Here is a 22,514-nt window from a genome sequence, read left to right as displayed (position 1 = left end):
AAAATGTTTAGACAATGTAATTATGTTAATTATTAGCACACTTTTTCATATAGTAAAGTGTAAAGACTTAGTTAGTACAGTATGTGGGCATGATGATATTTACAGCACTTTCTGTTTTGAACCATGCAACTCTAGAAGAGTCTACTATTAAAGGCTCATGGAGGGCTGCATGTTTGGTCTGAATGAAACATCCTTCAGAAAAACCTTGAGTATTTTTGGATTAAAGGTGCTCCCTTTGGAGATAATTCTTTCAGGTGCCTAACCTCTGAAAACTGATGTATGGCTCCCTTGTTTAGGATACTGAAACACCAATGGTCTCGATAAACATGTCTTTGAACAGATAACCTCAGGCACAAAGCAGGAGGAGAAAGGGTGTAATCTCAACTTTTCCAAGTGTGAGTTTTGAGTGCTAATGTTCAGCTTGCAAGGGTTAGAAACCCTGAGAGCTGTGTGTCTGTGTTCAAAGGAGCCGATAAAAATCAGATCAAAGCTGAAAATGAATTGACAAGACTTTTTTTGCGAGTCCAGCTGCTTTATATCTTTGTCTGCTATCTTTTAACCCCCATCTAAAAAGAGAGAGATTTTCTTTTTTCTTCAGATCAAACATAGTTAAAAGGCCAGGTAAAGTCAGTAGACCACTGTGGTCTGATAACCTTTGTAGTATGAAGTGTTGCATTGCAGAGCTCAGCACAGATGAGCGCATCAATAGCTGCTCAATTATGATGATGAGTGATGATGTGTCATTTTTTTTCGCGTCTGCTCCATTTCTGTCAGCCCTTCTCTCTCTCTCATTGAGGCTCAATTATGATGTATGGCACTCACAATCTGCCAAGGCGTGGCATCCATCACCCAAACCTGTGTCACCACATGCTGTCAGTGTCCTCCGAGAGCAGGAAACAAACATGAAAGATCCTCATATTACAGGTAGTGTGATGAAATATCTCTGCTGTGTTCTATGAAACACTATAGGCTACTGCTGTTCCAACACTCTAGTTCACAAGAACACTTTTCCATTACAAAATAAAAGTTATAAACAATAACGCTCTTGAACTTTTATTAAGAACATGACTAGAAACTAAAACGTGGCATGATGGCGAACCTGAGAGGCTCTATCGTAAACAAACGGTGTGTTTACAGAGCCCTCGTGTGGTCATACGGAGCACTGCCGTAATTTGTTGTGTCGTGTATTTCGAAGTAAATCTCCACAGTCCAGTCAAGATTAGAAAACTTCTATTTATGCAAATCTAACTCAAACATAGAATAGCAAAGTAAATAGGTATAGCCTATATACTATATACAGACTGAATAAAACCAAAGCCTTTTGGTTGGAGTTCTCAAAACTCCTTAAAAGGAATGTACACTGTCCATAACTCAAATACTGCACTGAAAACATATTTTGAATTTCAAACAGATAACCATGACATTACAGAGGCAGAGTCCATACTGTAATGGAATTTTAAACCATCAATGTCTTAATACAATGCCATAATAGCAATACAGTGCTTGACTTACAATACACTGTTTACACTGTTATTCTGATAGACAACAAAGGTGCTTGAAAAGACGCTTAGCCTGTTTGTTAAGAAATGAATTTAGAATCACTCATGTTTAGAATACTTACTTTCACTGTTTTCCAGCTATTCTGTTTTAGATAAAATTGTACTTTGTGTACTCTGTTGAAAACAACAGCATATGCTGGTTAGGTATGTTTTGTAGCATGGCAGCTGGTTTAAGATGGTTCTTAGCTGGTCATGAGCTGGTTTAAGCTGGTCCTGAAGCTAGTTGCTTCCCAGGTAGCACATATACGTCTGCAAGATGTCTGTTAAAGATCACTTGATCTGAAATGCATCTGCTGTCCCTGCTGAAAAAACCAGCTAAAACCAGCCTAGGCTGGTTGGCTGGTCTTAGCTGGTTTAAGCTGGAAATGGCTGGTTTTAGCTGGTCTCCCAGCCTGCCTCCCAGCTATGACCAGCTAAAACCAGGCTGGTTGACCAGCTAAAACCAACCAACCAGCCTAGGCTGGTTTTAGCTGTTTTTTTCACCAGGGGTGTACAAACACCTGACAGACATCTGTAAGATGTCAGTTTTACATACATTCCCCTGCTGAAAAAACCCCCAGCTAAAACCAGCCTTGGCTGGTTGGCTGTCGTTGCTGGTTTAAGCTGGTGGTTTCCAAGCCTGGCCAGGCTGGAAAAGTGGCCAAAACCCCCTCTAAAACCAGCCTGCTGACCAGCTATGACCAGCTAAAACCAGGCTGGTTGACCAGCTAAAACCAGACATCTAATCAACGTCTATTTGACATCTGATAGGAAATGTCCTATAGATCTATTGCCGATGAACAAACATTTATAAAAATACGTCTTTCAGATGTAAATGCAGATGTCAAATAGATGTCTCTTTGATGTATGTGTGCTATCAGGGTTAGGACCAGCACATGACCAGCTTAAACCAGCTCAAACCAGCAGCCATGCTTCGAAACATACCTAAGCAGTATATGCTGGGTTTTTTAACAGGGCTGATTTACATATAATGATGAGAAACATGGTTTGGCAAAACAATTCAATGTAACCTCTAATCAGAATCTGAATCTGTTAGACCAGTTGATATTGTAAACCTGAAGCATTTCCTGGGTACAGCCTTCTAAGAGCATTTAACTGTTTACAAAAGTAGGCCTATGCTAGATGAAAGCATCAGAAAGCAAATCTGACAGCTATGTTACAAATACAAAATCCTATAAGCATTAAAATACAATACTCTAAAAAGCTAAATGTACAAAATGTTTACGCAAATGAAAAACAAATACTAAATGTACAGAAAGTTGTGTTCAGAAACAACCAGAAAAATATGGTTTAATCTTATTAATGGCCATGTTTAATATTGCCATCAGCTGGGAAGTTAAATCGCAAAGACACTGCAGCTGTCTCAATGAAACTGTGCCAAATCATTTTGAGACGAACACACTCTGACAGGCTGCTGCACATTGCATTAAATTATTTTGTGGTGTTTTCGATCAGAATAATAAATATTGGCTTGTGGACACTGCAAGACTGGCATCGTACCATAAAGCTGGTATCAACAAACAATTCACAAATCACAAACGGCGCCTATTTGATCATGACCATTCAAATTACCACAGACTACAAGTATATAACTCTCTACCTTCTTATCAGAAATGATAAGCTACTGTATTATTTAACATGGAGTGGTTTGTGATATTAACAAATAATTACAATATTCTGTCAAGCCAGTTTACATTTCCTTTTCAGAAGCAAAATATTAATTATTTTATCATAAGAGGGATCATACAAAATGCATGTTATTGTTTATTTAGTACTGACCTGAATATGGTATTTCACATAATAGATGTTTACATATAGTCCACAAGAGAAATTAATAGTTGAATTTATAAAAATGACCCTGTTCAAAAGTTTACATCCCCTTAATTTTTAATACTGTGGTTGTTACCTGAATGATCCACAACCATGTTTTCCTGTATTGTGATAGTTGTTCATGAGTCCCTCGTTTGTCCTAAACAGTTAAACTGCCTACTGTTCTTCAGAAAAATCCTTCAGGTCCCACAAATTCTTTGGTTTTCCAATATTTTTGCGTATTTGAACCCTTTCCAACAATGACTGTATGATTGTGTGATCCATTGTTTCACACTGAGGACAACTGAGGGACTCATATGCAACTATTACAGAAGGTTCAAACGCTCACTGATGCTCCAGAAGGAAAAACCATGCATTAACAGCTGGGGGTTGAAAACTTTTGAACAGAATGCAGATATGTACTTTTTTTCTTATTTTGCCCGAATTTTTTTTTTTTTTCATTTAGTACTGCCCTTCAGATGCTACAGAAGATAATTGCATGTTACCCAGAAGACAACATAATACATTTACCCTAATCTTCAAATTCAAAAAGTTTTCACCCCCAAGGTCTTAATGCATGTTTTTTCCTTTTGGAGCATCAGTGAGCATTTAAACATTCTGTAATAGTTGCATCACTATACAAAAAAACACAGCTGTGGATAATTGAGGTAACAGCACAGTATTAAGAATCAAGAGGATGTAAACTTTTGAACATGGTCATTTTTATAAATTCAACTATTATTTTCTCATGTGGACTCCATCTTTTATGTGAAATATCTCATTCAGGTCAGTACTAAAACAATAACGTGCATTTTGTGGGATCCCTCTTATTTTGGTAAAATGATTAACATTTTGAAGATTCTGAAAGGGGCATGTAAACTTTTGACCTCAACTCTATACTAACTAATGGTTGATTTTGAATAGTAGTGAAAATTAGTCATATTGCAGAGCGTAGTTCATTACAGCTATTCTCATTCTCATTAAATTTGGACAAAGAAATTGCAAAGACATTAGCAGTGGTGTGGTGTAATACAGTGGCGCTTCTGTACAAACCCGAAGAGTGCGAGAGAAGGCAGTTGTTCAGAAAACAATTGGCTATATGCTGAGTTGTGTATTAAGCAGTGAGCCAGCTCACTTTTGTTATCTCTGTCATACGTGCCAGCTGTGATGTTTGTGCAAATGCATCTCAAACTGAAATCAACCAGAGCAAACTTGAGCTTCTGCAAAGTCAAATGCTGAAAAACTGAAAAATCAATAATGCTTTCCAGAGGAACACTGGCAAAGCACTTGAAGGAAAGTCAGTTGGCAGCTTAAAATGTCTCTGATTTGGGCAGGTGTTGGCTGGAATGAGGCGAGTGCTGAAATAGTGGGTCTGAATGGACTGTGGGGATTCGTTTGGCAGGTAACTGTGACAGCTCGCAGGCTGTTGAGGAAATCTTAGGTGATACTGAAAAATTATCCATATTCTGACTTTCATCTTCCCCTACCTGTCCCTCACAATTTTCCAAACTGGAAATGCCAGAAGGATGCATGGAAACGGATTTGAAATTGTCTGAGGGTAAACCACCCTCCACACTGCCCCCTGCTGTCTCTGAAGCGTCCTGCTCCAAGTTCTGAGATGTTTGTGAAGGCTTTTTATTATCCACATTCGGAGCTGGAGTCGTGTCAAACAGCTCCCGTTGGTTTTGGGTCTCATTAAGCACAGGTATAGGAGGTTCGTATGGAGGAGGCCATTCCCCGCCGTCCTCAGGGGCTCCTATCATTCCGTCTGGAGTAAGGGGAATCTGGCTGTGCACTAGGACGGGGTCGGGTGAGGGGAGGGGAGACATGCTGCCGGTCCCTCCATCTTTGTAAGGCTTCTTTTCCTGTGAAGGGCTGTCATCCAGCATGATGGACTCCTGCTGTAGAGAGATGTGCAGAGAGGCAGGTGGCCGTTTGATGAGCTGGGCTTTGTTGGGCGTATCTTCTGAGGGGCACGGTTTGGGGCGTTTGACCGGAGTCAGAACAACGGGCAGCTCCAGACCCAGAGGCTTCCGTGGAAACTCATCAGGCTTAGCTGTGAATACAGAAATAATGAATTATAGTGGACTGAATATTTAGGTGACCTACATGAACTCTTTATAAATGTAATTCTTGTCAATTTTGTTCAACTGAATAAGTCCTTGCTGAATTGAAGTATTTTTTAAAAAATAATTTAAAATACTGCTGTCAAATTGATTAATCGTGATTAATTGCATCTAAAATAAAAGTTTGTTTACATAATATATTAATATGTATATGTCAATATACACACATACATGTACTCTGCCGGTCAAAAGTTTGGGATCAGTAAGATTTTTAATGTATTTTAAAGAAGTTTCTTATGCTCATCAAGGCTGTGTTTATTTGATCAAAAAATCTATTTTTTTTTTCTGTGATCAAAGCTGAATTTTTCAGCATCATTACTCCATTATTTAGCGTCACATGATTCTTCAGAAATCATCCTAATATGCTGATTTTTTTATCAGTTTTGGAAACAGTTAATATGCACTACTGTTCAAAAGTTTGGGGACAGTACATTTTTATTCTTTCTTTTTTTTAAAGAAATTGTTACTTTTACAGCAAGGATTAAATTGATAAATTGATAAAAAGTGATAGCAAAGACTTATATTGTTAGAAAAGATTTATATTTTGAATAAATGCTGTTCTTTTTAACTTTTTATTCATCAAAGAATCGGTACCACAGCTGTTGCCAACATAGATAATTCTAATAATAAATCAGCATATTAGAATGATTTCCGAAGGATCATGTGATACTGAAGTAATGATTTATATCAGTGTTTCTCAACTGGTGGGTCGCGGGAACATTTTCAGTGGGTCGCGGAGTGTGTGGTCAAAAAAACAACAAAAGTTTAATTTTTAACTTATTTTGCTTATACCAGACTTTTATTTTGAAATGCACGTGCGACAATACCAGACTTTTATTTTGAAATGCACGTGCAACAACCATACCATTTGACATGTGAAATTTCATTTAATTATAGCAACAAATATGTCGAAGCGCAAGTACGACCCCGAATATGTTAAATGAGAGCAATAAAATATTGTTTATTTGTAAGTCTTGGTGATTTTCTTATGATTTATCTGTCACTACTTGTGTATGTTAACAAACAAATACAAATTAATTATAATTCCTAAAATTATATTATAGTTCCTAAAAATTTGGGTCGCGGCTTGATGACCATGTAAAAATGTGGGTCCCATGGCCAAACCAGTTGAGAACCACTGATTTATATAATATATATAAATATATTGCAAATAGTATATATAATATATGTGTATGTGTTTAAATTTACATATACATTAATCGTGATTTAACAGCACTATTTGAAAAAAAAAAAAATACTAGCCCCATACTTTTCAAAGGTATTGTATCAATATCATCTTTTAAAATTATATGTCAACTTAAATCTAAAAACATTTATATAATTTCATATGGGGTCTGTTTCATAGAAATAAGCCACAAGTTTTAATAGCCAGGATTCCCTTCAAAGCATTCAAATGACATATACAGTAGCTTCATGCAGTTAGATACAGTATGATGTAAAGAAAATGGCTGAACCTGGTGGTGGGAAGTCAAGCTTCATTTTGCGAAGTTCAGACATGGACACTTTAAGCTGCTCTATAACAAGGTCATCGTTGAGGTAGATGGACTCTCCTATCTTCTCCTGCAGGAACTCTCTCAGGTCCTCCAGAGACATCTTAAGCAACCGTTCTGGATATGAGTTAACCACAGTTAGTCATTCCACACTGAAGATTTCTATAATGTGCTGAGAGGGATTATGGTATAGATTTTGCAATGTTTAAAATAAATTATTGGTAATTTCAGTGTCGTAAAAAGAGAAACTCACTTTTGTGGAGCTGAAGGATGGTGTAAGCCATGGCTGTCAGAACTTTCTCACCCTCTAGGATGAAGATGTCCCATAGACGTAAGGTCAGAGTGAACGGGGTCTGGAAAAGGTGAAATGTTTGTGGATAAACTAAGACCGACAACTCACACGCACAACGATCATAGTATAACGGACAACATAAATCTGTAGAATATTTTCAATCCTTTTCATGCTCAGTTTTAAACTGGGGCCTCTGTTGGTCTAAAGCTAATCTCCCTCAACGTGAATGCTGCCAGTCCACAAGCACAGCTCTAAAACCGAGCTGGACCGGATTCTGCAGTGCTGACAGTGTCTGCTCTCTTTCCTCCTCAGCCAAACCCACAGGATTGTGTGTATGCGCAGAGTAAACATTGAAACACCCTTGTCTGCCTGCTAATTGCACACTGCTCCCTCTATCAAGAGGCCCTGACAAAGAAAAAGAGAGGAAGAAGCACTTTTAACCTCTTTCCTCCATTTTCCTAAACCCTAATTTCTCTTCGCCAAGTCCACCAACCTCAATCTACATTCCCATGCTTTACAATGTTGTTTTGTGGCTGCTTATTAGCCATTTTCAAATAAGGCTGTGTGAACCTAATGAGGCGTTTTTGATCAAATTTGGGGTTACTCAAATAAATTGGATGTCAGAAACTAGTGGTCATAAGCTTAGGAAAGTGGTACACTATGCCAGACATTAACCAATAACAATCTGTTTGATTCCCATTAATTATGGTCACTCCACTTAAACAGTTTTCCCCATGTAACCAAACTGTGTTCATCCGAGTGTGTGTGTTTAAGTCTATATTAGGGTGCATGTAACTATCTTCTGTAGCCTATGAAGGGCACTACTAAATGAAAAAAATATGATATTTAGGCAAAATAAGAAAAATATAGGCTGCACATCTCCATTCTGTTCAAAAGTTTTCACCCCCCAGCTCTTAAATTCAACTATTACTTTCTCTTGTGGATTATATGTAAACATCTTTTATGTGAAATATCTTATTCAGGTCAGTACTTAATAAACAATAACATGCATTTTGTATGATCCCTCTTATTTTAATAAAATAATTAACATTTTGCAGATTCTAAAAGGGGGGTGTAAACTTTTGACCCCCAACTGTACCTATTCTATTTAAATAAACTAGGGAGAGTGTGAAATGGATTTTTTTTAAGAGTTTATTTTCTAAAAGTCCTGTATGTGAAGGAAACACCTAATGAACACAAAGCTAGAAGAGACAGTCATATGCTGTAGTTTCCCGAGATCAGCGGTTTATTTCCTCACAGGTGTCCCCACATCCACAATATGAGTCAAAATCTCTGCCTGTATTAACCTGAATATCTACTTAACACCTCAAGATGAGGTTTTTAACTGAACAAGTCTGAGCAAGTCACACTGCCAGCATCACTTCATATAAACGCCTCTTACTTGAGCAGATCCAGAAGTGTTTCCATCCCTCGATGGTTGAACATAATCACAGTAACAATCAGAACAGCTGACTCAACCGTTACATTCAAAGAAAGCCAAAACGCCATGTCAATTTAGCACATGAATCACCACTTTTAAGACTGTCTGCAGTGACCTGAACAACACTACAATATGCACACAGTTGATTTATCATTTCCTTGGCTTTGAGATCTAAGCTTAGCATATGATTGAGCAAGCATACCTATCTACTAATCACCGCTTACACAACACCCTTTGTCAGTTTGGTTACAATGCATCTGCTCAGATCAAACACTTACCCTGTCAATAAAACACTGGAGGAACCATTTAGTGCTGTAAATCCCACTGAACATCTGCTCCTTATCCTGATGCGAGTGCATATAAACAGAAAAAGGGAATGGGAAGAAAACTCAGCATTTGAGAAATGACACACATAAAGTAACAGTAATAGCTACATTTACTGTAACTTAACTATCTAGGTTATAAGTTCATTTTGCAGTCTTGTGTGTGCCACAGCAGTCTTACCAAATGCTTCTTTAGTTTGGGTAAAAGTTTGGAGAGAATCTGGTCATGGTGGTTTTGGAAACGCTGAAGTTTGGGAAATCCAGGAACAAAGAACCCTGTGATGGGTTGCAAATGTGAAAGCATGATAAAAATGTCACATGTTTCCCAGTACTAGACCTACAACAGTAACCTGTGTTAAATTTAAATATAAGTGTTATGTACACTGCCATTCAAAAGTTTCCATTCAATGAGTTTTCTTCTTTAAAAAAAATGAATAATTCAATAAATTGTTTAAAAGTGACAGTAAAGGCATTTGCAGTGACTTGCAAAAGTATTTGCATCCCTTCATTTTTTTCATTTTTTTGACTTATGTGAAACTGCTTTAAAAAAAAAATTCTCCATATCAATCCATACACCATAATGACAAAGCACAAAACAGATTTGTAACAACTTTGCAAGTTTATTAAAAAATAAAACACTGAAATAAGTACATTGCATAAGTATTCATACCCTTTGCTTAGTACCTAATTGTCAGCTTGGATGGGGGCTGGCAGATATTTTCAGGTTTTACTCCAGAATCCATGTTTGATTGGGTTCAAGCCCAGGCTGTGGCTGGGCCACTCAAGGACATTCACAGAGTTGTCTATAAGCCACTCTTGCTGTGTGCTTAGAGTTATTGTCCTTTTGGAAGGTGAACCTAGATGTGTGGCTTGACACTCCAGAGGCCACTCCCACGATTGTTGATTGACATGAGCGCCTTACCTTAGACCCCCCCCCCCCCACCGAGCTGAAACAGTCTGACTGTGATCGCTATTGGGTGACTCAGATGCAGGGGAAGACAAGAATGTCTCAGATTGAGCGATTGAGGTGTTCTGTTGTTGGATGTAATAATGAACATAACAGTAGTCATTTACTCCCGACATCTAAGCCGCTGAAGATGCAGAGGATAACGTTACTTTTGTTTTTAAAAAGGAAAGTGCCGATCCCGAACTACATATGCGTCTAGTTTGTGCGATTCGTTCCTGATGCAGCTTTACCCACAGCAGAAGTGAGTATAAGGGTTTTTTATGCATCTTTGCAAACAGCCTTTCTTAATAATGTGCTTGTTGGCAAGTTTTGCCACTAAACGCGGCTAAATGCGGCTAAAGTAAACATTACAGCTCATAATCCCACATCAGAAAGGGGCGGGGCGAGCAGAGCTCATTTGCATTTTAAGGGACCATGCAATAAAATGAGTTTGATTTTTTGCAGAGCTGATTTTGACAAGTTAATAGGGTGTTTTATTACACTACTATTGAGAATTTTTAACCAAAGTATATTATAGACTTTTCATTAAGACCCTTAAGAATCATATGAACTTGTGGAAAATGGGCATCCGATGACCCCTTTAATATGCATTTTCAGCTCTTAGACCTTTTATTGAGAGGCGTGTGCCTTTCCAAATCATACTCATTCAAATGAATTTGCAACAGGTTAACTCCACTCGAAGTGCAGTAACATCTACAAGCAATATGAATGCTCCTAAGCTAAATTTCAAGTGTCCCAGAAAAGGGTATGAATACTTATGCATTGGAATCATTTCAGTTTTTTATTTTTAATAAATTTGCAAAGTTGTTACAAACCTGTTTGTGCTTTGTCATTATGGTGCATGAAGTGTAATTTCATGTGAAAAAAAAAATAGTAATTTAAAGCAGTTTAACATAAGGCTGCAACATAAAATGTGAAAAAAATGGAAGGGTATGAATACTTTAGAATTTCAAATAAAATCTGTTCTTTTAAACTCTCTATTCCTCAAAGAATCCTTAAAAAAATAGAATGGTTTCCAAAAAATATTCAACAGCACAACTGTTTTTAAATGTTATAATAAATGGTTCTTGAGCAGCAAATTAGCTTATTAAAATGATTTCTGAAAGATCATGTGACACTGAAGACTGGCATAATGATGCTGAATATTCAGCTTTGCATCACAGGAATAAATTATATATTATTAAATATAATAAAAAAGAAAACAGTTATTTTAAATTGTAATGATATTTCACTATATCATTCCAAGAAGCCCAAGTAGCCTTTTGAATGGAAGTGTATTTTAATGTACATAGCCTTATAAAGCCTTATGTATTTAAATCTACATTAAAATTCTTAGCCAAGAGCAGAAAAAATGAGGAGGGCTCACCATGCATTCCATGCTTCTGATTGGTTAAGAGCTGTGACAAAGCCCAGAATGCATCTTCTTCATTCATGAACATTAACAGAATGGCAGCAATCTGACTCATGCCCTGGCAGTAACTCACTTCCTGTAGACAAGAACAAGCAAAGTCAGCAATTACGTAACATCTCTTTATAAAAAAAAAGCATGGATGTGACCGCGCACTTACTGTATTGTAAACAGAGTATGCAGAGAGCACATGGAACAAAGACTGTTGCCTGTGAAGACAAGAAAAGTTTTGTCAGGCTCAAACTCTTCTGAAAGTCTTTACTGAAAGTGAAACAAATACACATAAGCAACACGTAAACCAAACATCCATATTTTTTCCACAAAGATGTTCATTCCTTCAAATTAAAGTTGAGCCCCTCCCTTCATGTGTGAGCATTAATGACACCCTTCAGATGAGCAAGACTTTCCACTTGGCTCTCTAAGGCCTGCAATCTATTAAATCCTCAGTGACATCACTCCCTTTTCTGGGCTGCTTGGGGAACAAGCTCTCAAAATCAAGAAACCAGCTCCAGAGATTGTCTGCAGAAGCAGCAAAGAGAGAGTGATGTTGAATGATGTTGATGAATATAACACTCTGACACTTTCATAAAGCACATAAATAGCTGACAGAAAAACTGTGAACTAATTTAGCAATAAACACATGTACTGCATGGGCCTGTTCTGTAAATGTGTTTCTGTATTTTATGCGCATATCGGTCACACTTTAGTTTGGGGACCAATTCTCACTATTAACTAACTATTAACTACAACTTTTGCCTCAAACTCCAAATTAGCTTTATAAACTTTATAAACCACAATCTTTAGCTTCCGCAAATCTTTAACAGTCGCACACGCATTCACGAGAGAGTGGCGTTTCTGCGGATGATGAAGGACAAAGGCAAACATGGTGACAAACGCAAAAGCGCAGAGGAAAGACTAAAACAAAACACCAGTCATGAATTAGAAGTACAGTCGTGGCCAAAAGTTTTGAGAATAACATAAATATTGGAAATTGGAAAAGTTGCTGCTTAAGTTTTTATAATAGCAATTTGCATATACTCCAGAATGTTATGAAGAGTGATCAGATGAATTGCATAGTCCTTCTTTCCCATGAAAATTAACTTAATCCCGAAAAAAACTTTCCACTGCATTGTTAAGAAGGCTTCAGGGCGTCCAAGAAAGTCCAGCAAGCGCAAGGATCGTCTCCTAAAGAGGATTCAGCTGCGGGATCGGAGTGCCACCAGTGCAGAGCTTGCTCAGGAATGACAGCAGGCAGGTGTGAGCGCATCTGCACACACAGTGAGGCCAAGACTTTTGGAAGATGGCCTGGTGTCAAGAAGGGCAGCAAAGAAGCCACTTCTCGCCAAAAACAACATCAGGGACAGATTGATCTTCTGCAAAAAGTATGGCGAATGGACTGCTGAGGACTGGGGCAAAGTCATATTCTCTGATGAAGCCTCTTTCCGATTGTTTGGGGCATCTGGAAAAAGGCTTGTCTGGAGAAGAAAAGGTGAGCGCTACCATCAGTCCTGTGTCATGCCAACAGTAAAGCATCCTGAGACCATTCATGTGTGGGGTTGCTTCTCGTTCAAGGGAGTGGGCTCACTCACAATTTTGCCCAAAAACACAGCCATGAATAAAGAATGGTACCAAAACACCCTCCAACAGCAACTTCTTCCAACAATCCAACAACAGTTTGGTGAAGAACAATGCATTTTCCAGCACGATGGAGCACCGTGCCATAAGGCAAAAGTGATAACTAAGTGGCCCGGGGACCAAAACGTTGAAATTTTGGGTCCATGGCCTGGAAACTCCCCAGATCTTAAAACTTGTGGTCAATCTTCAAGAGGCGGGTGGACAAACAAAAACCCACTAATTCTGACACACTCAATGAAGTGATTATGAAAGAATGGGTTGCTATCAGTCAGGATTTGGCCCAGAAGTTGATTGAGAGCATGTCCAGTCGAACTGCAGAGGTCCTGAAAAAGAAGGGCCAACACTGCAAATACTGACTCTTTGCATAAATGTCATGTAATTGTCGATAAAAGCCTTTGAAACGTATGAAGTGCTTGTAATTATATTTCAGTCCATCACAGAAACAACTGAAACAAAGATCTAAAAGCAGTTGAGCAGCAAACTTTGTGAAAACTAATATTTGTGTCATTCTCAAAACTTTTGGCCACGACTGTACAAAATAAGGATTTGTAAAAAAAAAAAAAATTCTTATTTTGTTATAAGCCAAGAGGAGACTGTTTTTTATTTGCTGTAAACAAAACTGGGATCTCGCGAGACTAGCATTTTCTCACATATGCTCTCATCGATTCACTTTAGAAAGCCTGTATTAACCCCCAGAGCCACGTGGAGCACTTTTTATGATGGATGGATGCACTTTTTGGGGCTTCAAAATCTCGACCACCATTCACTGTCATTATAAAGTTTGAAAGAGCCAGGACATTTTTTAATATAACTCCCGATAGTATTTGTCTTAAAGAAGAATATCATATACATAGGATAGGATGGCTTGAGGGTGAGTAAATCATTGGGTAATTTAAATTTTTGGGGTGAACTTTCCCTTTAAGGGATGTATAATGTGTGCTAATAAACAGCCAATATGCTAGTAATTTGCATGCTAATAAACAGTTAGTTAATAGTGAGAATTGGTCACTAAACTAGTGTTTAAGTGTTACCGTCATATCATATACCCCGTTTCAAATGGCACACTTGGTTTGGACTTGTATTCTTGTAGCGTTCAATTAGCCATTTCTAAGGTTGCCATATCATCAAAAATAAGGACATTTTGCAGGATTTGTAAAGCAAGGATAAAAAGTGAAAAATAATCCTAAACCTGAACAAATATTTAACTTCTATAAAGGCCATTTTTTTAACCTTACTAAATGTATGTGGTATCTTTCATGAAAATTCATATATGTGACCCTGGACCACAAATACCAGTCATAAGGGTCAATTTTTTAAATTATAGATTTATACATCATCTGAAAGTTGAATAAATTTCTGTTGCTGTATGGTTTGTTATGATAGGACAATATTTGGCCGAAATACAACTATTTGAAAATCTGAAATCTGAGGGTGCCCAAATGAAGTTCTTAGCTATGCATATTACTAATCAAAAATTAAGTTTTGGTATATTTACGGTAGGTAACTTACAAAATGTCTTCATGGAACATGATCTTTACTTAATATCCTAATCATTTTTGGCATGAAAGAAAAACTTATAATTATGACCCATACACTGTATTTTTGGCTGTTGCCACAAATATACTTGTGCTACTTAAGACTGGTTTTGTGGTCCAGTATCACATTTGTATTGAATAAACGCATTCAGAACAACAGACAATAGATTCCATACACTCACTAACAGACAAAAAATGGAAGTGGGCAGTTTGTAACAGGTTATATATGAGCCTGAAAGCATGTGGGAAGATTTTGTTCTTGTGTCAAGTGTTTGTTAAACAGATGCACCTGAGCCACTTCTAGGTTTAACTGCACTTTGTGGTTTTTTGTCAGTGTGCTGTCAGATACTAGGGGTATGTACAGTAAGTGTGTTAATGTTAAATAGTTAGTTCACCCAAAAATTTTAATTCTGTCATTAATTACTCACCCTTGTGTCATTCCAAATCCATAAGAACTACTTACTAGTTTAATCAATGACAGAATTTTCATTTTTGGGTGAACTATCCCTTTAAATTGCTGAGCAAAGTTAATAAATGAGTGTTATTGTTGCACATGTAGGAGAGGAACAGATGTCTGGAACAGAGCAGAAGCAGCAAACGATGTTTACCAGAAATATCTGTAGAACACACATTTTGGCTGTATATTTTATTTCTGTGAATTTTATTACAGAGCTGCAATGCATTAAAGGAACACTCCACTTTTTTTGGAAATAGGCTCATTCTCCAACTCCCCCCGAGTTAATAAGTTGATTTTTACCGTTTTGAAATCCATTCAGCCGTTCTCCTGTTCTGGCGATATCACTTTTAGCATAGCTTAGCATAGATCATTGAATCTTATTAGACCAATAGCATCGCGTTCAAAAATGGAAATATGGAAACTCGTTGGTCATTTTTGAACGCGATGCTATTGGTCTAATAGGATTCAATGATCTATGCTAAGCTATGCTAAAAGTGATATCGTCAGAACAGGAGAACGGCTGAATGGATTTCAAAACGGTAAAAATCAACTTATTAACTCGGGGGGAGTTGGAGAATGAGCCTATTTCCAAAAAAAGTGGAGTGTTCCTTTAAGGCATAAAACTAGATTTTCATCATAGCACATTTTAATGTGTGCATGTGTTACTTACTTTACACCAAATCGATCCATAAACATGATGTGGTTTCGAAAAGTTCTGTTAATATCAAGGTCAATCTGTTTGATTTCTGAAGAGTACAGCTGGGCTTGCTCCTTCATCCTCTGTCAATCAAGCAAACAGCTTCATCAAAAACCATTTCAACGCTGACAAGCTACTTTGCACTGCAATATGACATTAGAAGACAAGCATTTCTAGATTTAATTATGTGATGATATACCTAAAATACTGAATGGGTTTATTTTGTCAAAATGAACAGCTCACTGTAACTACTTTTATTCTCTATTAATTTCTTTCTGCTCGTGATATATACTCTACCATTCAAAAGTTTGGGTCAGTAAGATTTTATTAATGTTTTTGAAGGTCTTATGTTCACCAAGATTTCATTAAAAAACAGTTAAACAGTAATAATGACTGTGTTTAAATGAATGTGTCCTTTCTGAAGAAAATTATTAATTTCTTTAAAAAAATCTTACTGACCCCAAACATTTGGATGGTAGTACATATATATAGCAAGAGACTAATAAAAAAAAAAAAAGTATTCAGGACCACTTTGTAATACATTTACATAACCATTTGTGTAAAACATCCTTTATGTAACAAAGGATATCACGACCAGGGCACCTTGTTCAGCCACACGGTGGATGCTACAAATACTTCTTGCTTGTTATAAAATCTTAGCAGCTTTGAAGGTTTTTTTAGCTTGTGTTTTGTTCTCTTCTATCTCTTTCCATGCCATGTATCAACCATCTGTCTGTTTTCAGATCACACTCTAATCCCTTTGAAATAGCTCTACCACAACACCACTCCAGTAATCCCACTCTCACCAAAGACCTGGCTTTAGGCCAGCGGAGACTTGCGGCCACATAGTGTCTATAGGTCGAAACTAAATCTGCTGAGCTATTGTGTATGAATGTGTAAGTGTGCATGTTTTTATGCTGTACCTCATATTTTCCCGCATTGTCGCTCTTGACTTTCTCAACATCCAGTAGCAGGGCCCAGGCCTGCCCTCTCAGCTGTAGTGGGATGCCTTTAAATACCCTCTTCGTCATCTGCACAAAGACACCAGAAGTAAGTGCAAGCGTGTATGTGTGTTTTAAATATCACTCTGGTTTCCCATAAATGGAGTAACATTACAATGCTCTCTCTGACTTTTAGAAAAATTATCACAACTTCTCAAGGTGAAGCTCACCCGTTCACTGTTCCTGTACTTGCTCCAGTTCTTCAGCATTTTCAACCATTTCTGCACCCTCTCAATCTCCACCTGCTTTTGCTGCACAGAAAAAAGAATTTCAGTTTAATTTTCATTATTTGTGACCCTGGACCACAAAACCAGTTTTAAGTAGCATGGGCATATTTGTAGCAATAGCCAAAAATACACTGTATTTCTTTTATGCTATGTTTCTTTCATGCCATAAATAATTGCATTGCTAAAGACTTCATTTGGACAACTTTACAGGCACTTTTCTCAGTATTTTAGATTTTTTTGCACCCTCAGATTCCAGATTTTCAAATAGTTCAGGGTAATTTGGATGCTTTAGAACAGCTTGGACTATTTGGAATGGTATAGAACTTTGGATTTTCCCATAGACTGTGACAGTTTGCAAAGTTTGGATATGCCACTTTTTGTTCAAATGTTAATAAAAGTGGAGAGATATTTTTTCCACAGTGATGCCTCTTGTACATCATCTTATTATCTTTTGGGAGAAGCCTGTGTCATTTCCGGTCAAAAAAAAACTTGCTGGTTGAAGTCAGAATTTGCCAGGGGTATGAATAATTTCGGCTTGACTGTATAAGTCACACTGAAGACTGAAGGAATGGTTGCTGAAAACTCAGCCTCACATCACAAAAATAAATTGCATTTGAAAATGTATTAAAAAAGAAGTTATTATAAATGGCTATAACATTTCAAATAAATGTAGCCTTGGTGAGCATAAATAACTTAACTTAATCTTAACAAACCCAAACATTTAAATCTTCATATGATTTCAAATATTTATTTTATTTTAAAAGAATTAAGTAATAAAAGAAAAAAAGCTGAAAGAATATGTCATCAGTGGTAAATGGTGCATATAACACATACTTGTAATCCTCAGAGCCCATTAACAGACAGGTATGAGTATAAATATCTGCTACATGACACAAACAACCCTCCTGAGTTTTTGTTCAAGGAAGCAATATTTCTTTCCTCGTTTGTACAAGTACTCTGGGATTACAGGCATTCAGATCACCCTGCTGCTATTAACATCTGTTCTGAGGACAGCTTTCACTCTTTCCACCCCTAGTCTTTAACCTTTATGTGCCACAACAAGACTGCACAAATGTCAGCTGGGAAATGCATCAGCCACCTCCACGCTGTGAATGTGTCACATGACAGCACACCTCCAGACAGCCCAGCTGTGTCTGCCACACACTCTTGTATACTAAACGCTCATGTCTGAAGGTCACCATAAGCCTGTTTACAAAAGAGTCTCCACGCTGCAACTGATTCAATCTGTGATCCTTTGTTTTCTTTTGTGTTTCTGTCTGTGATTTAACGAAACGCTATTTAAATAGTATATTCACATGCTGTATAGCGTTTTTATTTGCTTAATTTGTGTCTACATTACCTTCTCCTCAATTGCACTGGGTGTGGGTAATTCTTCTTCACTGTGGGAAAAACAAATAGGGTTAAAAAAACGATACAATACTAGTATAACATCACAAACATTCCTCTCTGGCTCTGGAGTTAGATTTAGATCATTGGTTAGCCAAAAACAGTAGGCAATTGTGCTGTAATTTGTGCATTTATTTGATTAAAACACAGAAAAAAATTGTAAAATATCATTTCAATCACTGTTTTCTATTTGAATATATTTTAAAATGCAATTCATTATTTTTCAGACTTTTTCCTAAACTTTTGAACAGTGGTGTACATTTATAAAGCCCAAATTTGACAATCAGATTTCACATGTTTAAATGTGTTGAGAGATGTGTAATAAATTATGACTGCCTGTTTGTTTCAAGCAACAACAAAAAATAGTTTTAAAGGGCTTTGAAAGCATATGAACAAATTGCAATATGGATACTTTGTTTTCTGTTTTAAGCAGGGCTTACTGAAGAAATCCAAAGCGATCTGTGACTCTGTATATGCTGTAGTCTGCATCCTCCCAAGGGTCGATCTGCACTCCTGCGTCTCTACCCTGAAATATACACAAGCGGTTACTTCATTTGACTCATTTGAACACAAACAGTGTAGAGTTTATCAAAGGTGCAATAAATCATCCAGGTTAAGCAATTTAAAATTTAGCAGTTCTGAATCAGATTTGATTGGCATGGAACCAATGGTTAAAAAATAGTCAAAACCAGTCAAAAGTTTTTGAACAGTAAGATTTGTAATGTTTTTTAAAGAAGTCTCTTCTGCTCACTAAGCCTGCATTTATTTCATCCAAAGTACAGCAAAAACAGAGTTTTTTTTGCTATTTAAAATAACTCTTTTCTATGTAAATATATTTTAAAATGTGATCAAAACTATTTTTTCAGCATCATTACTCCAGTCTTTAGTTACTCATATCTCCAATATGATGATTTGCTATATTATTATTAACAATAACATTTTATTATTACTATTAATATTTAAAACTGTTCAGTACATTCTTTGATAAATAGAAAGATCCGAAGATCAGCATTTTTCTGAAATAAAAAAGCTTTTGTAACAGTATACAGCTTGGAGTCAGTATTTTTTTGTGTGAGTGGGGGAAGAAAATTATAGAAATTTATTTAAATTAAAATAGTTCAAACGTGATAATAAAGACATTTATGATGTTACAAAGGATTTCTATTTCAGATAAATGTTGTTATTCTGAACTTTCCATTCATCAAAAAAGCTGAAAAAAATCTACTCCTCTTTTTTTAACATAATTATAATATTAAAACTAATAATACATGTTTTGAGCAGCAAATCAGAATATTAGAATGATTTCTTAAGGATCATGTGACTGGAGTAATAATGCTAAAAATTTAGCTTTGAAGTCACAGAAATAAATTACATTTTAAAATATATTCCAATATAAAACAAAAAAAAAAATAGTAAAAATATTTCAAAATGCAACTGTTTTTGCTATACTTCTTTAGAAGAAGAGACTTCTTTAAAAAAATAAAAACCTTACTGTTCAAAAACTTTTGACTGGTAGTGGATATGGTACGTATGCTATGATATGATATAATTATACAATTGTAATATTAATAATATAAAATTCTTTGTTAACACATTTTAGAGTGATTATGTAAGCAGTAAATGCATTTATTTATAAGTGGTTAAAAAAGTTACATAATACACTAAGGCAAGTTGCAGGTGTATATAAATTAAAACAGTTGAATTAAATCAAAGAAACATATGAAAGTAACACATTGTTGCTCAATGAAAACAAATTAAATGTCTTGACGTGGATGTTTTGACTAAATATTCACATTTTCAGTGCGTACTTTGTTGACCTGGACAGACGTCCAAATAATTTTTTGCCATGACTGATTTTGTCCTTATCCCACCCTAGTGATGCATCGACTATAACAGGAAGCATTTCTATTTGTCGAGCAGAAGCTTTCATTTTGTTTTTGTGTTAAATGGCAGTTCTGTGCTGAAACTTGTCATTTTTAATGTGTTGCTTAGTGGTTGATGCCGTTATGGAAAGCGTCAGCAGTAATATTCACTCCAGCACACAGCTTTCCACATCCCCCTTTCACTATTCTGTGGCCTGCAAACCATTCTAGTGAAATGCAAACAAATGTGTCCCAACTCCTGTCATATAGTACATATAGCTGTGGATTTTGACTTGCGAGCAGAGAACATTTTAATGCTCTGCACTTGTTCAACAGAATTTGCACCCTGTCAGTACAGCTGATGTTTAAAAGCTTTTCCAGTTGGTGTGGATTGATTCCCTGAGGGGGGACGGCTTCTGCTCTCCTGCCCTCTTCTCAACCCCATGGTGGAGAGAAGAGTGGAAAGCAAGCAGTGATCCGTGACAGACAGCCGAGGATTACAGTCCCAGTATTTCCCAATTTCAAATGAATCTGTAAGAGAATGTCATGATGTGCCATGGTCAAATTGATCACCACGGTGGCCATTCACTCCACAAACACTTTGTTGCTTCAAAAATCCTCTGTGTCTGCTGCCCTAGCACATAAAATTGCCTTTAACATCTGAGTGTGGTTCCTTCCTCCCCAGTTTTTTTTCTCTCCCCTCTTTACACATCTTAGGGAGTTTTTCCTGGCCACAATATGTATTACGTAAAAGCATCATACAAACAAAACCGACCTGACTCAACACCCACAAAGGCCACAGCACATGTGAACAACCTCCAGATGTAGACAACCCAATGTAAAACAAACAATTTAATTAATGAAATGTAAAATTGTAATACAGCAACATACAAGACATTAATACATTTCAACCACTAATGATAAAAATAGACTACAGAGCAGCATTATGTACACTACCATTCCTTTTTTATTCTTTTCTTTTTATTTTATGCTCACCAAGGCTTCATTTATTTGATCAAAATTCAGTAAAATGATAGTATTGTCAAATATTATTACATATTAAAAGAATAGTTTACTGTTTTAATATATTGAACTTTTAAAACGGAATTTTCAGCAGTCCTTACTTCAGTGTCATATGATCCTTCAGAAATCATTTTAATATACAGTTGAGGTTAAAAGTTTACATCGCCCTTTCAGAATCTGCAAAATGTCAATTATTTTACTAAAATAAGAGGAATCATACAAAATGCATGTTATTGTTTATTTACTACTGACCTGAATAAGACATTTCACATTAAAAATGTTTATAGTCCACAAGAGAAAATAATTGTTAAGTTTATAAAACTGACTCAAAAGTGTACATCCCCTTGATTCTTAATACTGTGTTGTTACCTGAATGATCCACAGCCCTGTTTTTTTTTTTTTTGTTTAGTGATAGTTGTTCATGAGTCCCTTGTTTGTCCGTTAAACTGTTAACAGTTAAACTGCCCGCTGTTCTTTAGAAAAATCCTTCAGGTCCCACAAATTCTTTGGTTTTCCAGCAATTTTGTGCGTTTGAACCCTTTCCAACAATGACTGTATGATTTTGAGATCCATCTTTTCACACTGAGGACAACTGAGGGACTCCTATGCAACTATTACAGAAGTTTCAAACTCTCACTGATGCTTCAGAAGGAAAAAAAACATGCATTAAGAAATGGGGGGGGGGGGGGGGTGAAAACTTTTTAAATTTGAAGATCAGGGTAAATTTATTTTGTCTTCTGGGAAACATGTAACAATCTTCTGTAGCCTCTGAAGGGCAGTACTAAATAAAATATCTATGATATTTAGGCAAAATAAGAAAAATGTACACACATATCCATTCTGTTCAAAAGTTTTCACCCCCAGCTCTTAAAGGGATGGTTCGGAGTAGAATTGACTTCATTGCTATGCACTCCGAAGCCCATGTAAATACCCCATCCGAAGTTTTTTTTACCTTAGTCAAACATTTATGGAGATATTAGAGTTTTTCGAATTGCTTGTTACAGGAGTGAATGGTACATGTGATGTATCTCGTAAATTGCACCACTAGACGTGCAAGTAATCTTACCAAACTTGTACAGTAGTGTAAATAGGTTATGTACTCACAAAACGCTGCATCAGAACATTTGTAAGTCCACCATGAGTGTTTTAAAAACACGTTTTACTCGAGAAATACTAGTCTCAAAAACTACAAATGGCGACACGTCGACGTCACGTCCCTGGTTTGAAAAAAGCA

At 36.6% G+C, this 22,514-nt stretch overlaps 1 protein-coding gene across 1 annotated transcript in view; it reads right to left on the bottom strand.

Annotated features, from left to right (window-relative positions):
• Positions 1-1,037: 1,037 nt before the first annotated feature.
• Positions 1,038-22,514, bottom strand: part of LOC141331060 (USP6 N-terminal-like protein) — a 44,291-nt gene continuing 22,814 nt past the window's right edge. Inside the window, exons 3-15 of the mRNA XM_073835916.1 lie at positions 18,836-18,921; positions 18,349-18,388; positions 16,932-17,012; positions 16,684-16,791; positions 15,734-15,843; positions 11,597-11,645; positions 11,395-11,515; positions 9,243-9,337; positions 9,017-9,082; positions 7,259-7,358; positions 6,970-7,122; positions 2,043-5,424; positions 1,038-1,849 (exon numbers count right to left, since the gene is read on the bottom strand). Coding sequence (XP_073692017.1) covers positions 4,679-5,424; positions 6,970-7,122; positions 7,259-7,358; positions 9,017-9,082; positions 9,243-9,337; positions 11,395-11,515; positions 11,597-11,645; positions 15,734-15,843; positions 16,684-16,791; positions 16,932-17,012; positions 18,349-18,388; positions 18,836-18,921 — 1,755 coding nt within the window. The 3' untranslated portion in view covers positions 1,038-1,849; positions 2,043-4,678. The remainder of the gene's footprint in view (positions 1,850-2,042; positions 5,425-6,969; positions 7,123-7,258; positions 7,359-9,016; positions 9,083-9,242; positions 9,338-11,394; positions 11,516-11,596; positions 11,646-15,733; positions 15,844-16,683; positions 16,792-16,931; positions 17,013-18,348; positions 18,389-18,835; positions 18,922-22,514) is intronic.

The sequence above is a fragment of the Garra rufa genome, chromosome 3 (assembly GCF_049309525.1).
Source record: "Garra rufa chromosome 3, GarRuf1.0, whole genome shotgun sequence".
Classification (NCBI taxonomy): domain Eukaryota; kingdom Metazoa; phylum Chordata; class Actinopteri; order Cypriniformes; family Cyprinidae; genus Garra; species Garra rufa.
The sequence above is the reverse complement of the archived record's forward strand: the minus strand, read 5'-3'. Positions and strand labels throughout refer to the sequence as shown.